At 45.7% G+C, this 13,943-nt stretch overlaps 1 protein-coding gene across 1 annotated transcript in view; it reads right to left on the reverse strand.

The window, feature by feature from the left end:
* Positions 1–13,943, reverse strand: part of SYNRG (synergin gamma) — an 84,988-nt gene that overhangs the window by 49,054 nt on the left and 21,991 nt on the right. Inside the window, exons 12-14 of the mRNA XM_056865279.1 lie at positions 7,709–7,827; positions 6,871–6,933; positions 365–1,300 (exon numbers count right to left, since the gene is read on the reverse strand). Of these exons, the coding sequence (XP_056721257.1) occupies positions 365–1,300; positions 6,871–6,933; positions 7,709–7,827 (1,118 nt within the window). The remainder of the gene's footprint in view (positions 1–364; positions 1,301–6,870; positions 6,934–7,708; positions 7,828–13,943) is intronic.

The following is a 13,943-nucleotide window of genomic DNA, read 5'->3' on the forward strand; positions in this document are numbered from 1 at the left end:
GTCTGGCTAAACCCTAGAGGGAAAAGATAGCCTTAGTAGCAGTTAATGTCCCACACTCTTAGGGGCACCAAAAGCACTGGCAGAATACCTCCCCTACAAAGTGGAGCTGCTCAAAGGCCATCAGTAATACCAAGTAGTGCAGGGTCCAGAGTCCAAACAATCCGATCCAAAAACTACATAAGACAATGAAAAAGTCAGGTGTAACACTGCTTGGTTAAGGGGTTAGCAGCTAGCCAAGAACACCGGTTCAGAAGCCTTCTCCCACTGGAGGACCGGCACGTAACACTGAAATTCAGCTCAAGGAATAACACTTTGGGATGCATCTATTGCTTTCGTTACCAGAGCAATCTAACTAGTTCCTCACCTGCTGCTGGCGGATGCTGGCCACTAACGGTTGGTAAATCCAAAGAACTATCAGACATGACATGCTTAAGGTCTCCTCCCACGTCTGCCAGTTTCATGTCAAACTGGACAGAGAGTGCATCTTCAGAGTCTTCCTTGCCCACACTGCTGCCCCCGATGGACGGGAGGTCCAGGGACTTGACTGAGGCAGAGTCCTCTTTGGCATGCTTGAAAGCCGCCAGTTTGTCAACCAGGGATTTGTCAGAATTGGAGGAAAACTTGTTGGAATGGAAGTCGGCAAAGTCGTCTTCACTCTTCGCAGATGAAGGGGTGTGGTCTTTTGCTTCTTCAAAGCCTAATCCAGGGCCATCGAGAGAAAGCTGTCTGAAGATGTCATATTTTGTGGGAGCAATCGAGGAGGGAGGGCTCTGCCCACTCTTTGCAGTCAGAGGAGTGGGGCTGGCGTCTGGTTTGAAAGCGCTGGATTTTTCACCCAGCTTCTGCTCTGTGCAGCTGCTGTTGTTGAAAGCCATGAAATCTGCAAATTCATCCTGAGTGTGGGCTGGGGGACAATTTGATAGCCCCCCAAAAAGGTTGAAGTCAGCAAAGTCATCAGCTAAGATCGAACTATTGCTGGGCATTGGCAAAGTGGTGGCAGCAGTGGCCGTTGGGGGCAGTGGTGCAGGGAAAGGCGCCGGTTTCAATGAATTGTAAGAGACTGGAAACGCAGGAGACCTGTTCTCACCAGCAGAGGCTGAGGAAAACAGACTCAGGTCAGCCAGATTGAAAGAAGGTTTTGCTTGTGGTTGCTGCTTTGATTGTGCAGGTAGAGAAGAGAAAGGTGCGGGGAACAATTTATCTTTTGTAGGCGGGTCTAGCGGTGAGATGCTGTCAGCTGTTTTGAAATCTGTGAAGCCGTCATCTGCCCCAGCGGATTTGAATTCTGCAGAGCTGTCTCCTGAAGGACAGAAAAAGAGATGTGTCAGGAGGGTTTTTTTAATGACAGCACTCATCCAAGGAACAAATACACTGATTCACAGAAATACCAAAAAACGGATCTTAAGTATGTGTATTAATTTGGTTTGGTGTCTGTGACAGGCCTTTTCTAACCTACTGAGGGGGACCACACAGCCTCCTGTGATTTTGGGGAGTTTTAAACGATAAACCTTCCCCTCAGTTACTAGATGTTCTTAGGGTAGCAAGTGTATAGGAATGGGTTCACTGATTTGAGCTAAGTTTTGTGGTGCACAAGTAGAATAAGAAGATCACAGAGGCAGGATTAGTACATAAACAACTAAGAAGATTTATTTATTTACAAGTTGGTTTCAAGGAACAGATCAGTAGCACAGGTCTCCAGGTAGGCAAAGGAAAAACCTGGCTGAGGCACATACATTTAAGCCAGTTATGGCTTCTGAGAGTAGTTTGAATTTTCTTTCATGTTTTCAGGCACAGACAGACTTTTACTGACTAGCCACTGGTTGGATCCTCTCACATACAGGATTCCACCCACACCATCCTGCCTTTTGTCAAGAGTCAGATTAAATGGTACAAGGTCTGCTCATTACCAGAGATGGGCCTAACAATTGGGTCCTCTCCCAGAGGTAGGGTTAAACCACTCTACCACACTACTAGGCAGAGGTATCCTTCCCTCGGTCTGCTCTTTTTCCTGAACCAGACCTGCGCTCTCCCTGCTCTCTCCCTGAGGCAGATCTGAACTCGCTCCTCCTGTGCTTCCCACCTCTATTCCATCCCCCTTCTCTTTCTCTCTCTCTCTTTTTAAAGCAAGCTTCTATTTTATGGTAGCAAAATGTAGGGTAATGTCCAGGGAAACCTAAAAACAAAGAAAAGTGGGGCTTCAATGCCTGGAGCACTCCTAGCTTGCTGCTTCTGGTACCTAAAATTATACAGAATAGGTCAGAAGCAGAATTTAGGTTACCACAGAGGTATGTTGCTGATTTGTTTTAAACCTAACAGTGTAGAATACAAGCCACCTCTAAAAGTAACAGTACTTTTGGGGGACACAATCCAGCATAGAGTTAAGTAGACTTAAGGAGCGTTCAACTATTGTGCTGGACTTGGCACAGCGTCCAAAGTGACAAAAAATGTGGCAAAAACTCTTCAGGCTGATTTATTCAGAATTGTATGTATGCTGCAATTTCTCAGGAACACAGAAAAGCTGCTTAATCTGCTGCTGGGCAAAGAATTCAGATTCCTATGAATCAAAGTGGTAATTTATATATATATAAAAAGACCAAGTGGCTAGTCCTTCTGGCTCCCTGGATATGAATGAAAGCATTTGGGTAACGCCTTCTGCAGTCCCACCAGTCAGAGGGTGACTGAATAAAATGGGGCAGATGCTTGAGTAGTCCTGCTCATGACCTGCTCCCTAAGTGACCTTGGACCAGCAACGGCTTCTCAGCCTAACCTACCTCGCAGGATGGTTGTGAGGATTAAATGGAGAAGGAGAGAGCCACATCCATCGGCTGTGAGCTCCTTGGAGGGAGTTTGGGAATAAAAAGTGAGACAGGCAGATGGATGACCAGAAGACTTGGAGTGATGCAGAAGATTATGGCTTGGCGTAGTGAGACTGTACAACAACAATAATGTCTTGGACCCCTCAAAAATTTTGCTGACAGAAGGGAATTCTGCCAGTGGAATATGACTTAATTGCTCGCCCCTTCGACATGTAGCCCTAAATGACCCTTGAAATGATGCTTCAAAGGGATGGAGGAACCCCATGAAGAACAGCAGAGGGGAATCAGAGAAAACTGTGCCCACCTCTTCCCATGCGTGCAAACCCTCCACTGGATCCAATCCAATTATTCCAACTATAAAATATCAAATACATGCTACATGGGAGAACCAGTGTGGTGCTGTGCTGGACTTGGGTCAAGGAGACCTGGATGGGTGTAAATTCCCACTTTTACTCAAGGTGATCCAGTCAGATTCCTAGCAGTCAGTCCCTCTCAGCCTAATCTACCCTCAACAGAGCTTTTACGAGGATGAAGCGAGGGGAATGTGCTGACCGGCGTTTCTCCACGGAAGGGTGTGATAAAAATGTAAATACACGTCAAGCAGACACAGCCATTACAGCAGCAGGTTTGGAAAGTGCCAGCAGGCTGTGAGCAGATCCACTGGCCTGCCCGACAAAAGTTGTACAAAGCCTTTTTTCCCATGACCTGAATGTATCGCCTCTGCTAATACTTTCTGCTCAAGAGATTGTGGGTACCAACCCCCAAATACCTGCAAGGAGAAGACTATGCCTGGACATTCAGCCTGTCCCAGAAATATAATGTTGTGCAGGGACCTTATGACTGGATGTGTAGCATATGTCAATGCTTCTCATTTAAAAGGTTTGTTTCCAGCTACCTGGCCAAGAGAAAGGGGTGACCTATAAAGTGTCCTTAATTGCTGTTGCTGCTTAAAAAACCAATACGGAGTTGTCTCCAGTCAATAGCTGTTCCTTGCACAGGTGAGCACCTGATCTGAGCGCTATGTGTTAACCAGCAAGCAGACACTTGTTGCTTTCTCCATTTTCATGTCAAATTGACTTTTTATTCTGCAATTCACTGTTACCATTTTTCAAACAATACTATGGCCTACAGTTACAAAACAGCAAGCATGGCCAGAATTGCTTTCTGTCATAGTGTATAAATCACACTACCCTCCCCATTCAATTATCTGTTAAAATTAATCAGGTGAAAATACCCGTTAACATTGTGATTAACCCATTCACCAGCTTGATGTATTTAGAAAGAAGCTGCAGTTAAAAATGTGCACTTTCATTCTTTAAAAAGTGCATGGATTCAAAAGACCGCTGGCCAATCCAGCTCAGTGTGGTCTACTCGGACTGGCAGTGGTTGTCTGGGATCAAGGGCAGGGAAAGGTCTTTCCTGTCATCTACTGCATGAGACCTTTAACTCTCTCCTGACCTCTTAAAAATAAAGTGTGTAAATTAATATATAAAACTGCTTTATACCCAGGCCATGGGTCAATCTCACCTTATTATTTACAGACTGGCAGCAGCTCTCCAGGGTCTGAAGCAAACAGAAGGCCTTCTTACTTGAGTATCTTTAACTGGAGACAAACCTTGGACCCTCTGCATGGAAGTGTATGTTCTACCACGAAGCCACAGTTCAATGAACACATGAATACATAAAGCTGCCTTATACTGAATCAGACCCTTGGTCAGTGTTGTCTACTCAGACCAGAAGACTCTCCAGGGTCTCAGGCTGAGGTCTTTCATATCACCTACTTGCCTAGTCCCTTTAACTGGAGATGCCGGGGATTGAACCTGGGACCTTCTGCATGCCAAGCAGATGCTCTACCACTGAGCCACAGAAATGTACAACAGTGACTCCCTCTATCTCCACAAGCACACTTCTTTAACATGACCACCACCAAAATCAAGTCAGTTTCACATACTCTATGGAAAGTAAACAAAAACAGCGAGTCAATGTTTCAGTAGGATTTAAGATGTAGCAAGACTATTGATGGCATATCGAACACAACTCCTAGTTCTGTGGATCAGATTATCCCTTAAAGCAGTCTGTGAAACTGACGTTCACCAAAACCAAGGCACAGCACAGCAAACAACTTACTGATGGACTGCACGCTTTTCCATTTGAAATGCAAGCTGGTGAAGGGTTAAAAATGACAAGACGGGCCATTCAAAAACCAATTTCTCTTTTTGGTAGTCAATGGAAACAGAGGGAGCTTTTGTGTTCTGCTTTCCTGGGTGAGTTAAGCATTACCTGCCCGGTATCTTTCCCCAATTTCATTTTAAATGCCTGCTGCTGTTTTTGTCAGGGATGGGGCAGTAGGGCACCACAACTAGCAGAACAAGCTGCTTCAACTTTTGCTTCCGTTACAAATGCACTGCATGGCCTTCTGTGAGCCATCTCTACTCGGCCACAATATGGGAATACTGTAGTTTGCTTTCCCTTACAGAGCTATTGTAGGAGTTACAAGATATCAAGAGAGAAGCTTTTGGAACACTGAAAGTGCTAAATGTTATCCTCATTTGGTTCTTGTAGGTTATCTGGGCTGTGTAACCTTGGTCTTGGTATTTTCTTTCCTGACGTTTCGCCAGCAGCTGTGGCAGGCATCTTCAGAGGAGTAATATATATATTACTCTTCCTACACACTTGACACTGAGAGACACTGTCCTTCAGTGTTACTCCTCTGAAGATGCCTGCCACAGCTGCTGGCGAAACATCAGGAAAGAAAATACCAAGACCACGGTTACACAGCCCGGATAACCTACAAGAACCAATGAACTCTGACCATGAAAGCCTTCGACAATATGTTATCCTCATTTCCTCCCCATTACCGCTATGTCTTTGCCCTAGTCAGTCTGAAGGCTGCTCTTAATAATTTTTCCCTGGAATGCCTGGGGGGAGGGGGGGAGAGAGATCTTCCAGCCCACACAAGTTGCTCAGCTGATTCTTCCAGAAATGCAGCCAGTGGTTTTCTCTGCCCTTCAGACAGTGGCATAAATGAGATGCAATGACGAACATAGGCTTGTCATTATGTGAATAAGGTGTGTGTGTATGCGTTGGGAAGAATCCTCAGATTCACATGTTCTCTCCCCCCGCCGCCAGCCAATTAAAGGTTTTCTGTGCAGTAAGCCACATTTGTCTCTCATGCCTGCACTGCTGAATGAAAGCTTGCTCTTTGCCTTCACACTGGTACTCCAAACAGTGTGCCGAGTCAGAGAGGTAAAAATGGAAAGCTCTAATTAGCAGGCCATGCATGTGGGGAGGGGTATGCTTGCAAGCCAGAGGATCCCCACTCCACTTCAGCTCATTCAGGGAGCAGGAAACCTTGGTTTCTTGGGATGTCTCAACCCAACCATACTATAAAGGGAAAAGGGCGGGACTGGGGGCAGGAAGAATGTTCCATCTTCAGACTTTCCTAGGCAACAGATGTTCTTGCACTACGTGTGTGCCAAATTTCAAGTTTCTGGGCAATGTGGGTGGACACGATTCAGGATCTAAGGAGACAATGCCAGTTTTTACAGCTCTTGACTGTTATCCAGACTTCATTATTGGGACTGTGGCACAAGAGAAGGAAGGCTTGCATCTTTCCCTGTGCCATTTTCTCTTCCAGGAAGGGTGCCAGGGAACCACTACAGTAGAAACTAAAACCTCCTACATGTGAAACTAGGACTAGAGGCTTGAGGCCAAAGATAGGGCTTGTTATCTTCAATTATTAATGAATTTCAGACTTCCTGTAGTGGCTGACCAGCCGTATCTCCCCTTGCCCATTCTTAGCCCCCATCTCCCTTCAAAACTGCCAGAGCTTCCTATTCCTTTATTTAACATACCTGCACGGTGCCTTTCTTCACAAGTGCCATGCACCATTCTGAAACTCTGAACAGGGGAGCATCAGCTATTTAAAAAAATCCTAAACAGAACATATTTCTGCCCCAGCACCTGTGTCAGAGGGATTTTGCCAGTCTGTAGAAAGCACTAAAACAGTCTGAAAAACATTACTAAAAAGGGATGCAAAATATGGTCTGCTTACCTAGGGGTTTACTCTCAGATGGCTGCTCCAGCTCTCGAAAAGCGCTATATTTATCTCCGTAATCTACTGTGCATGAAATTTAAGGCAGAAATTTAGTTACAATAAGGTTGAGTTAGGATGCAATCAGAAAAAAACATGGGTTCAACAGACCATACTACTATTATCTTGTAGTCTAGATGTTTTTGCAGTGGCTGTTAGCCAATGTTAAAAGGTATTAGCAAACTAGGCATGGTATGGTATAGGTGTCTCATTGTCTGGAAGACAACCCCCCCCCCAAACTTAATTTAAGATTTCCCTAATTTTCCTCCTACAGAGTCCTACCACGAGGCACAGTGAGGCAGCTATCTCAAGAAGCAGACTCAGGATAAGAAAGTTCAGAGGTTGCTGCTATAAATTCAAAACTTGTAGAGTATTCAGACCAAGTTCAAATAGAGTTCTACGTGAAGCAGCAGTTCCCTTCCATGGCTGGATAGGTTTTATCTCTTAGAAGGCATGCCTAATGCAGTATTCCGATGTTGTTCACCAAGGCATTAGTCAAAATGAACCAAAGATGAAACGAAGGGATGACACATGTTCAGGACAGAAAAGCCGTTTTGTGCTTTTAGCTCTTCTTCAGCCTAATAACGCTCAGGACTATAAATAAATCTCAAGTGCCCAATGGCTACAGCATGAAACAGGCTGGCTCCACCTGTGGCAGCTTTTTTGTGTCAGTCATTTTGTGGCTGCGGCCCCCATGCTGTGTCACAATCCTAAAGGGCCCACAGGCTCAAACAGGTTGGGGACCCCTGGTTTAGAATGTGGATTCTGAGGAGAAGAAAAAACAGACAGTTGCTTTTACCTCCAAGTGAAGCAGGGCCTTCGGCAGGCTTGTCAGAAGCAATCCCTTTAAAAACTGCGTACTTATCCACGCCGGAAGGAACTTTCGCGCCAGAGAGAGGTATCAGCATCGGAGCAGCACTAAGTCAAATGAGAAGAAAGCACTCTCAGTGCAAAGTTCTCGATTTGTGAACCCGGCCATTGTGGGCATCGGTCAACTGGAGCAGAATTTCTCAGGTTGGATAACGATCACGAACTGGCAAAACAGAATAAAACTAGACGAGAGCCTGACGTGAGGCCACTTTGGTGACACTGAGATCACATCCTGATAAAAACCTAGGCAGAACCACTGCAGGGCTACATGAGGAAGAAAACTACCCTACCCATCTGGCGTAGCACTATGACTAAGAGAGGGTGTGATACGAGAAGACCCTAGTTCAAACCTCATTTTAGCCACGTTCTCTAGGAGGCTTAGGCAAGCCACATTCTCTCAGACTCCGGGCACAACTCTGGCCTACTTCACAGGGCTGCTCTTAGGACAACTGTTATAATTTACGTGAAGTGCGTTTGAACACTGAAAGAGCTGGGCAATTATTACTCATTTGGGAAATCCTAACATTAATGCTGCTGTGCTCCCTGAAGATATTTTTAGGATAAGGAATTAGGGTGGAAATAACCTAATTCAATAATCTGTGTATTTTTTTGTTTTTGCCATTTATGGCCATTCTATTCTGAAACAGTCCATTTTGTATGCAGTGTGAAGAACTGGCTGCCACGCCCTCTTGTGACCCCCTCGGCTGCAACAATTCTCTCCTTTTCCATCCCACTGTTATCATTCATATAAAAACAAAAAGCTTAAAATTGTTGTACCTTTCAACATTCTTACACTTAAAAAGCCCTCCTTTCTACTCCTCTTTGCTGGCTTCCATATGGAAGTGGGGGGTTTGGGGGGGGGGTAAGCATACACATGACATCACTTACTTCCCCCTGCTTTGGGTCCTGAGATACTCAGGATGAAGATGGACATACAGTAAGTTATTAAAATAAATTAAAAATAAATAAATCATCTGCTTCCCTGTTTTACTCTGACCTTTTCCAAACCTGGTCCTGCTTCCATACGGGGTTGTTTTTTTGGGTGGAATGCAGCATATCCCCGCTTTTTTTTTTTGAGTGCTTCTATACAAAGATGTGCTTTTCCCAAGCATGACTTGTGAGGCTCCTGGGGATCACCCTTTTAAGCCAGACCAAAGAAACCCCCCTTGGTTCCAACTTAAAGTGGAAACAGTGCAGTGGCTGTAGGCAGAGCCTCTGCGTGAAAGCTCCACCCCCAGCCAACATGTGGAGGGGGCAGGGCTTAGCACCACCTCCAAAATGGTGCAAAACTTCAGCATTAAATTTTTAGCCCTTTAATGAGGTCATTTTTCTTTAACTTGGCAGCAGCTCAGCTGTTCAAGGGTGGGGGGACTGCCGGGCTGCAGGGGGCCAGGGAAGATTCTCATCAGGTTGGTGCTTCTGCAATGGGAAAGAAGGGGGTGGGGAGGGGTGGTGCTACACAAATCTGTGTGTGTGGGGGGGGGCTCAAGGATTCCTTTCTGTCAGACTCAGGCGTCTGTCGCTAGCATCCCATAAAGCATACACACCCAGGCAGGTGATTCTAAGCAATGCTACTTTATTATGAGCAATAAGACAAATTAAAAGAAGCTGACTGCCTCACACGCAGGTGAGGCTGTTAATGGGGTCTATGCAGGTAGGTTACAGTATAAAAGCATTCTAGACAGAAAAAGAAAACTAAGTGAAACCACAGTGCAATAACTACGAGATAATGATTCCCAGAGAATCGAACACATAACAAGGGCACATCTGTGATAAACAGGAGAATCGAAACTGTACACAGGATTTGCAGCATGAGAACTAAACCTTGACCAGCAGCCAGAACCTGGCCTTGACAGGAAGCCAGAACCTGGCCTGCAATTGCCAAACCCCTACTCCAGCATGTAGCAAAGACCTGACACTTTCCTTTCCTTTATCCCTTAGAAGCTCCTTGATCCATTGATCTTGAGCAGCGTAAATCTAATGTTTGAGGGATATAAGGACTGAAATAAATCTTGCCACTGACAATGTAGCCTCGGGATCCCTGTCACTTAATAAAAAAGGCATTATGTCAGAGACAGAGGCATTAGATTTATATGTTAAAAGGGGAGAAATATAATGTGATCGAAGTTCCTCATAAAAGTGGCATTCCAAGAGGACATGAGCTAATGAATCAATAGAGCCAGAAGAGCAAGGACAGGTCCTGTCTGGGTAGGGTATATTCAAAATCCTGCCCTGCATAACCATGGAGGGGTTATCATTCAGTCTAGCTAACAGAAGGCTCTAGAAAGATGAGGAGTTGTCAAATAATAAGTATAAGCAGGCAAACTGCATGGTGGTGGTACTCCGAAAAACTGAGATGAACAAACGTGGTGAGCACGAAAAGTAGTGCTGTTATAATCAAGCTCTTTAATGCGCTTTTTAATTTTGGTGAAAACTTCAGTTTTCCCAAGATCTAATAACATATCCTGCGAGAAGCCCAACAATGACAATTTCTCATCTAAGATTTTTTTCCATGAGGATTTAAAAGGGTCATGCTTCAGAGAAGCTAGGAGCCCCTCAGTGCTAAAGTGCCACCTTACGTTGTAACTTAAAGGCGGCCAACTATGCCCTGGCTTCGAGCAATATTTGGCCAACTCGGAGGCCTCGAGGATTCAGCATATTAATGAAAACCAGATGGACGAGGGTCTCATGCTTTCCATCCTTCCAGGTAAACTGTGAAGGAGGAATCTGCCTGTCTTCTCCCTAAGGAAGACACATCAGTTCCAAGATGCATGGTTCAGGAAACCACTTACAAAAAGTCAAATATGGAATGCAGCATACTTGTGCAAGCTACGCTCTTCTGTGTGAACATTAAGGCCGAAGAGGTCTCATACCGCTAATCATAGGAGTTTTAGTTCATTTATTAAATTTGCATATGAATGAAAGCTCTTAATCTAAAGCAGCACAACACATTTCTGGGTGATGTTTGACCATGTTGCAGCTGGGGCCATCTGAGAAGAGGCATTCCCTCTCATGCCTGGGAGAAGAGGGAATGCTGCTTCCAAGATGGCGCCTGTCATTTGTGGTTTGGTAAGTGTGGCAAAAAGACAAGGTGTTTTTTTTTACGGTCTGCAACCCAATTAATAGAGATATCTTTTTAATCAGTCAAAATGTTTTATTGATCTAATGGATAAATTGGCTCAGCACTGCCAGCGCAAACACATTTTGTTCTACAGAGGCAAATGCTAGAGGTACTTAAAAATGGTGTTTGCAGTTCTTGGCAGTGAAAAAGCGCCATGGATCAGGTGTCTCCCCTCCCTTATCAAATCATAGCAGCTCTGCATAATTTTCTGGATAGTAAAACAAGCATTCCGTGATGCTGAGTCCAACCCACCCAGTGAGATGTCCACTGAAAGTAGGATTCTCAGAACTGTTTTTTGTTTGGGTTATTTTGCACCAGGAGCATGAATCTTCCTGCTACTATTTTAAATCTCCTTATCAGCAGCCTATAAGCCTTGTACTAGCGGAGTATTTTGCAGACCCGTGCTAATGGGAATCCGTGAAGCCTGCAGACAAAGAGAGACCAAGAGATAGCATTTATGGCAACATTATTCAATTTCGCACTGGATATCTAAGAGTCTGCTTCAGGGGCAGAGGGAACTGTAGAGCTGAAGACTGCCTTCTATTGTCAAAGGGAAGTCTGTAAACAATTATTAGACTGTCTTATTACTCTGTAAATCAGGGAGGTGGAAAGAAAAGCTCCGGCACACAATCCCCAGAATCACCTCAAAAGAAAACAGCCCTCCATCCCAGCTCATACACCCTATCAGTTAAGTCAACAATTATTTTCTGTGCAAAAAGTAAACACTTTCAACAAAGACAGAAAGAAGACTGGTATCATTTCTCCTGTGTCCAAAATACAAAATAGTAGTGGGGGTGGGGGGTGGCTGTGGCTCAGAGGCTGAACACCCAATATACATGCACACCAAGGTTGATTTCCTAACATCTGCAGTTAAAGATTCTCAAGGAACAGATGTTGGGAAAACCCTTCCTCTGCTGGAGACCCTGGAAAGCTTCTGCCAGCTCCAATGGACAATCTGAGTCAGAGACGTATATTCACATCTTAAATTTTTATCCCTCCCTTCTTCCAAAAGGCTCAGGGTGGTGTACAAAAGCTTCCAAAAAGCTCAGGATGGAAACACGCGTACACATGGAGGAAGAGAGAAACTCTATTTCTTACTGTTTCTATGCATACAAATACATTCTACACACAGAAAGAAGGGGGGGAAATATGGCTTATTATTATTATTATTATTTACATTCATTTTATTCATATATTTTTTCTGTTTGACTTGATTTATTGGCTTAGGATAAATCACTTTTCATCACTGTTAGCCTAAAATACATATATATATTTATATCACTGTGCATGATAAGCCCTTAAGGTGTGTGTGTGTATGGGAATAGGCAGGGGAGATGGACATTGCAGAGCTAAGCCACTATGTTCTCATGCTTCCAACAGCAGAGTCATACTATTTCCAAGTTGACATTGGAAGCCCCTGTCCCCCCACAAAAAAAGTTTAGAATGTGTAAGAGTAGGGAATACCAACCTTCAGAGGAGGTCCCTGCCTGTGATTCAGTCTGAGCATGCCTCCTTACTGAGCAGTGAGTCATGCAAAGATGTATCAGACAATCTCCTCAGAAGCCAGGTAATCTTGTTGTGCCTTTGTACTGGTAAGCGATTGAATAAATGAATCACACATAGTGTGGAAAAATGATTCCCCTATCAGAGGCAAGGGGGCAAATCCAGAGGAGTCCATCATACAGAGGCTCAACTGGCCTCTGTTGGGGGGTGTAATTTGGGGTTAACAAAGGCCTTTAATTGTTTAGGTGTTGTCCTTCTCCCATAATACGAGAACTCAGGGTGACTCAGTGCAGCTGATGGACAGCAGGACAGATAATAAGAAAGGGCTCTTCAGACATTCTGAAGAATTCACAGCCACCAGTGGTGGCCTTAGGTAGTTTTAAAAAGGGACTAAATAAATTTACAGAGAATAAGTCCCATCAATGGCTACTAGTCATTATGACTAAGTGAAACATTACTGTTCTTTGGCAGTTTCAGGAGTGTAGCCATGCTGGTCAGCTATAGAACACTTAGATTTGAGTTCAATAGCACCTTACAGGACAACAAGGTTTTGAGGGGTATACGCTTTCAAGAGTCAAAGCTCTCTTCATCAGATACCAGATATCTGATGAAGGGAGCTTTGACTCTTGAAAGCTTATATCCCCAAAATCTTGTTGGTCCCAAAGGCGTATAACTGAAAACAAGTTCCTGATGGGGGGAGGGAAAGAATAGGGAAAGGCTGTTGCCTTTATGTCCTACTTACAAGCCTTTCAGGGGCTCCAGTTGGAAATGCTGGACTAAACAGAGTTTTGGTCTGATCCAACAGGGCTTCTTCTGTTCTGCAGTTCAATTATTTAATAGCAGGACACGAGTTCTCTTCTCATGACACGTGAGCGTGCTCTGGCACGGAATCTGGTAATTACCAATGTGAATTTGTGACTACCGTATATACTTGCGTATAAGCCGAGTTTTTCAGCCCCAAAAATGGGCTGAAAAAGCCGGCCTCGGCTTATACGCGGGTCAATACGGGGGAGGGAGGGAGGAGGGGGGAGGGGGGAAACTTACCGCCGCCGCCGCCACCGGGCCCGTGCCGCTTCCTGCCTCCGGGAGCGGTCTGGGGCAGCCTTCTGCAGCTGCAGGATGGCTGCCCCGGCCCCCCCGGCCCCCGCCGCCATTTTTCCCGGGCGGGAGGGGCCTTGGGCAGCCTCCTGCAGCCGCAGGATGGCTGCCCAAGGCCCCCCGCCGCCATTTTTTTTGGGCGGGAGGGGCCTTGGGCAGCCATCCTGCGGCTGCAGGAGGCTGCCCAAGGCCCCCCCTGCCCCCCGCCGCCATTTTTTTTGGGCGGGAGGGGCCTTGGGCAGCCATCCTGCGGCTGCAGGAGGCTGCCCAAGGCCCCCCCCGCCCCCCGCCGCCATTTTTTTCGGGCGGGAGGGGCCTTGGGCAGCCTCCTGCAGCAGTAGGAAGGCTGCTCCGGGTCCCCCTGGGCCTCGCCGCCGCTTCCTCCCGCCGGGAGCGGCCTGGGGCAGCCTCCTGCAGCCGCAGGAAGGCTGCCCAGGCCCCC

Source organism: Euleptes europaea, chromosome 19 (genome assembly GCF_029931775.1).
Source record: "Euleptes europaea isolate rEulEur1 chromosome 19, rEulEur1.hap1, whole genome shotgun sequence".
Lineage (NCBI taxonomy): Eukaryota > Metazoa > Chordata > Lepidosauria > Squamata > Sphaerodactylidae > Euleptes > Euleptes europaea.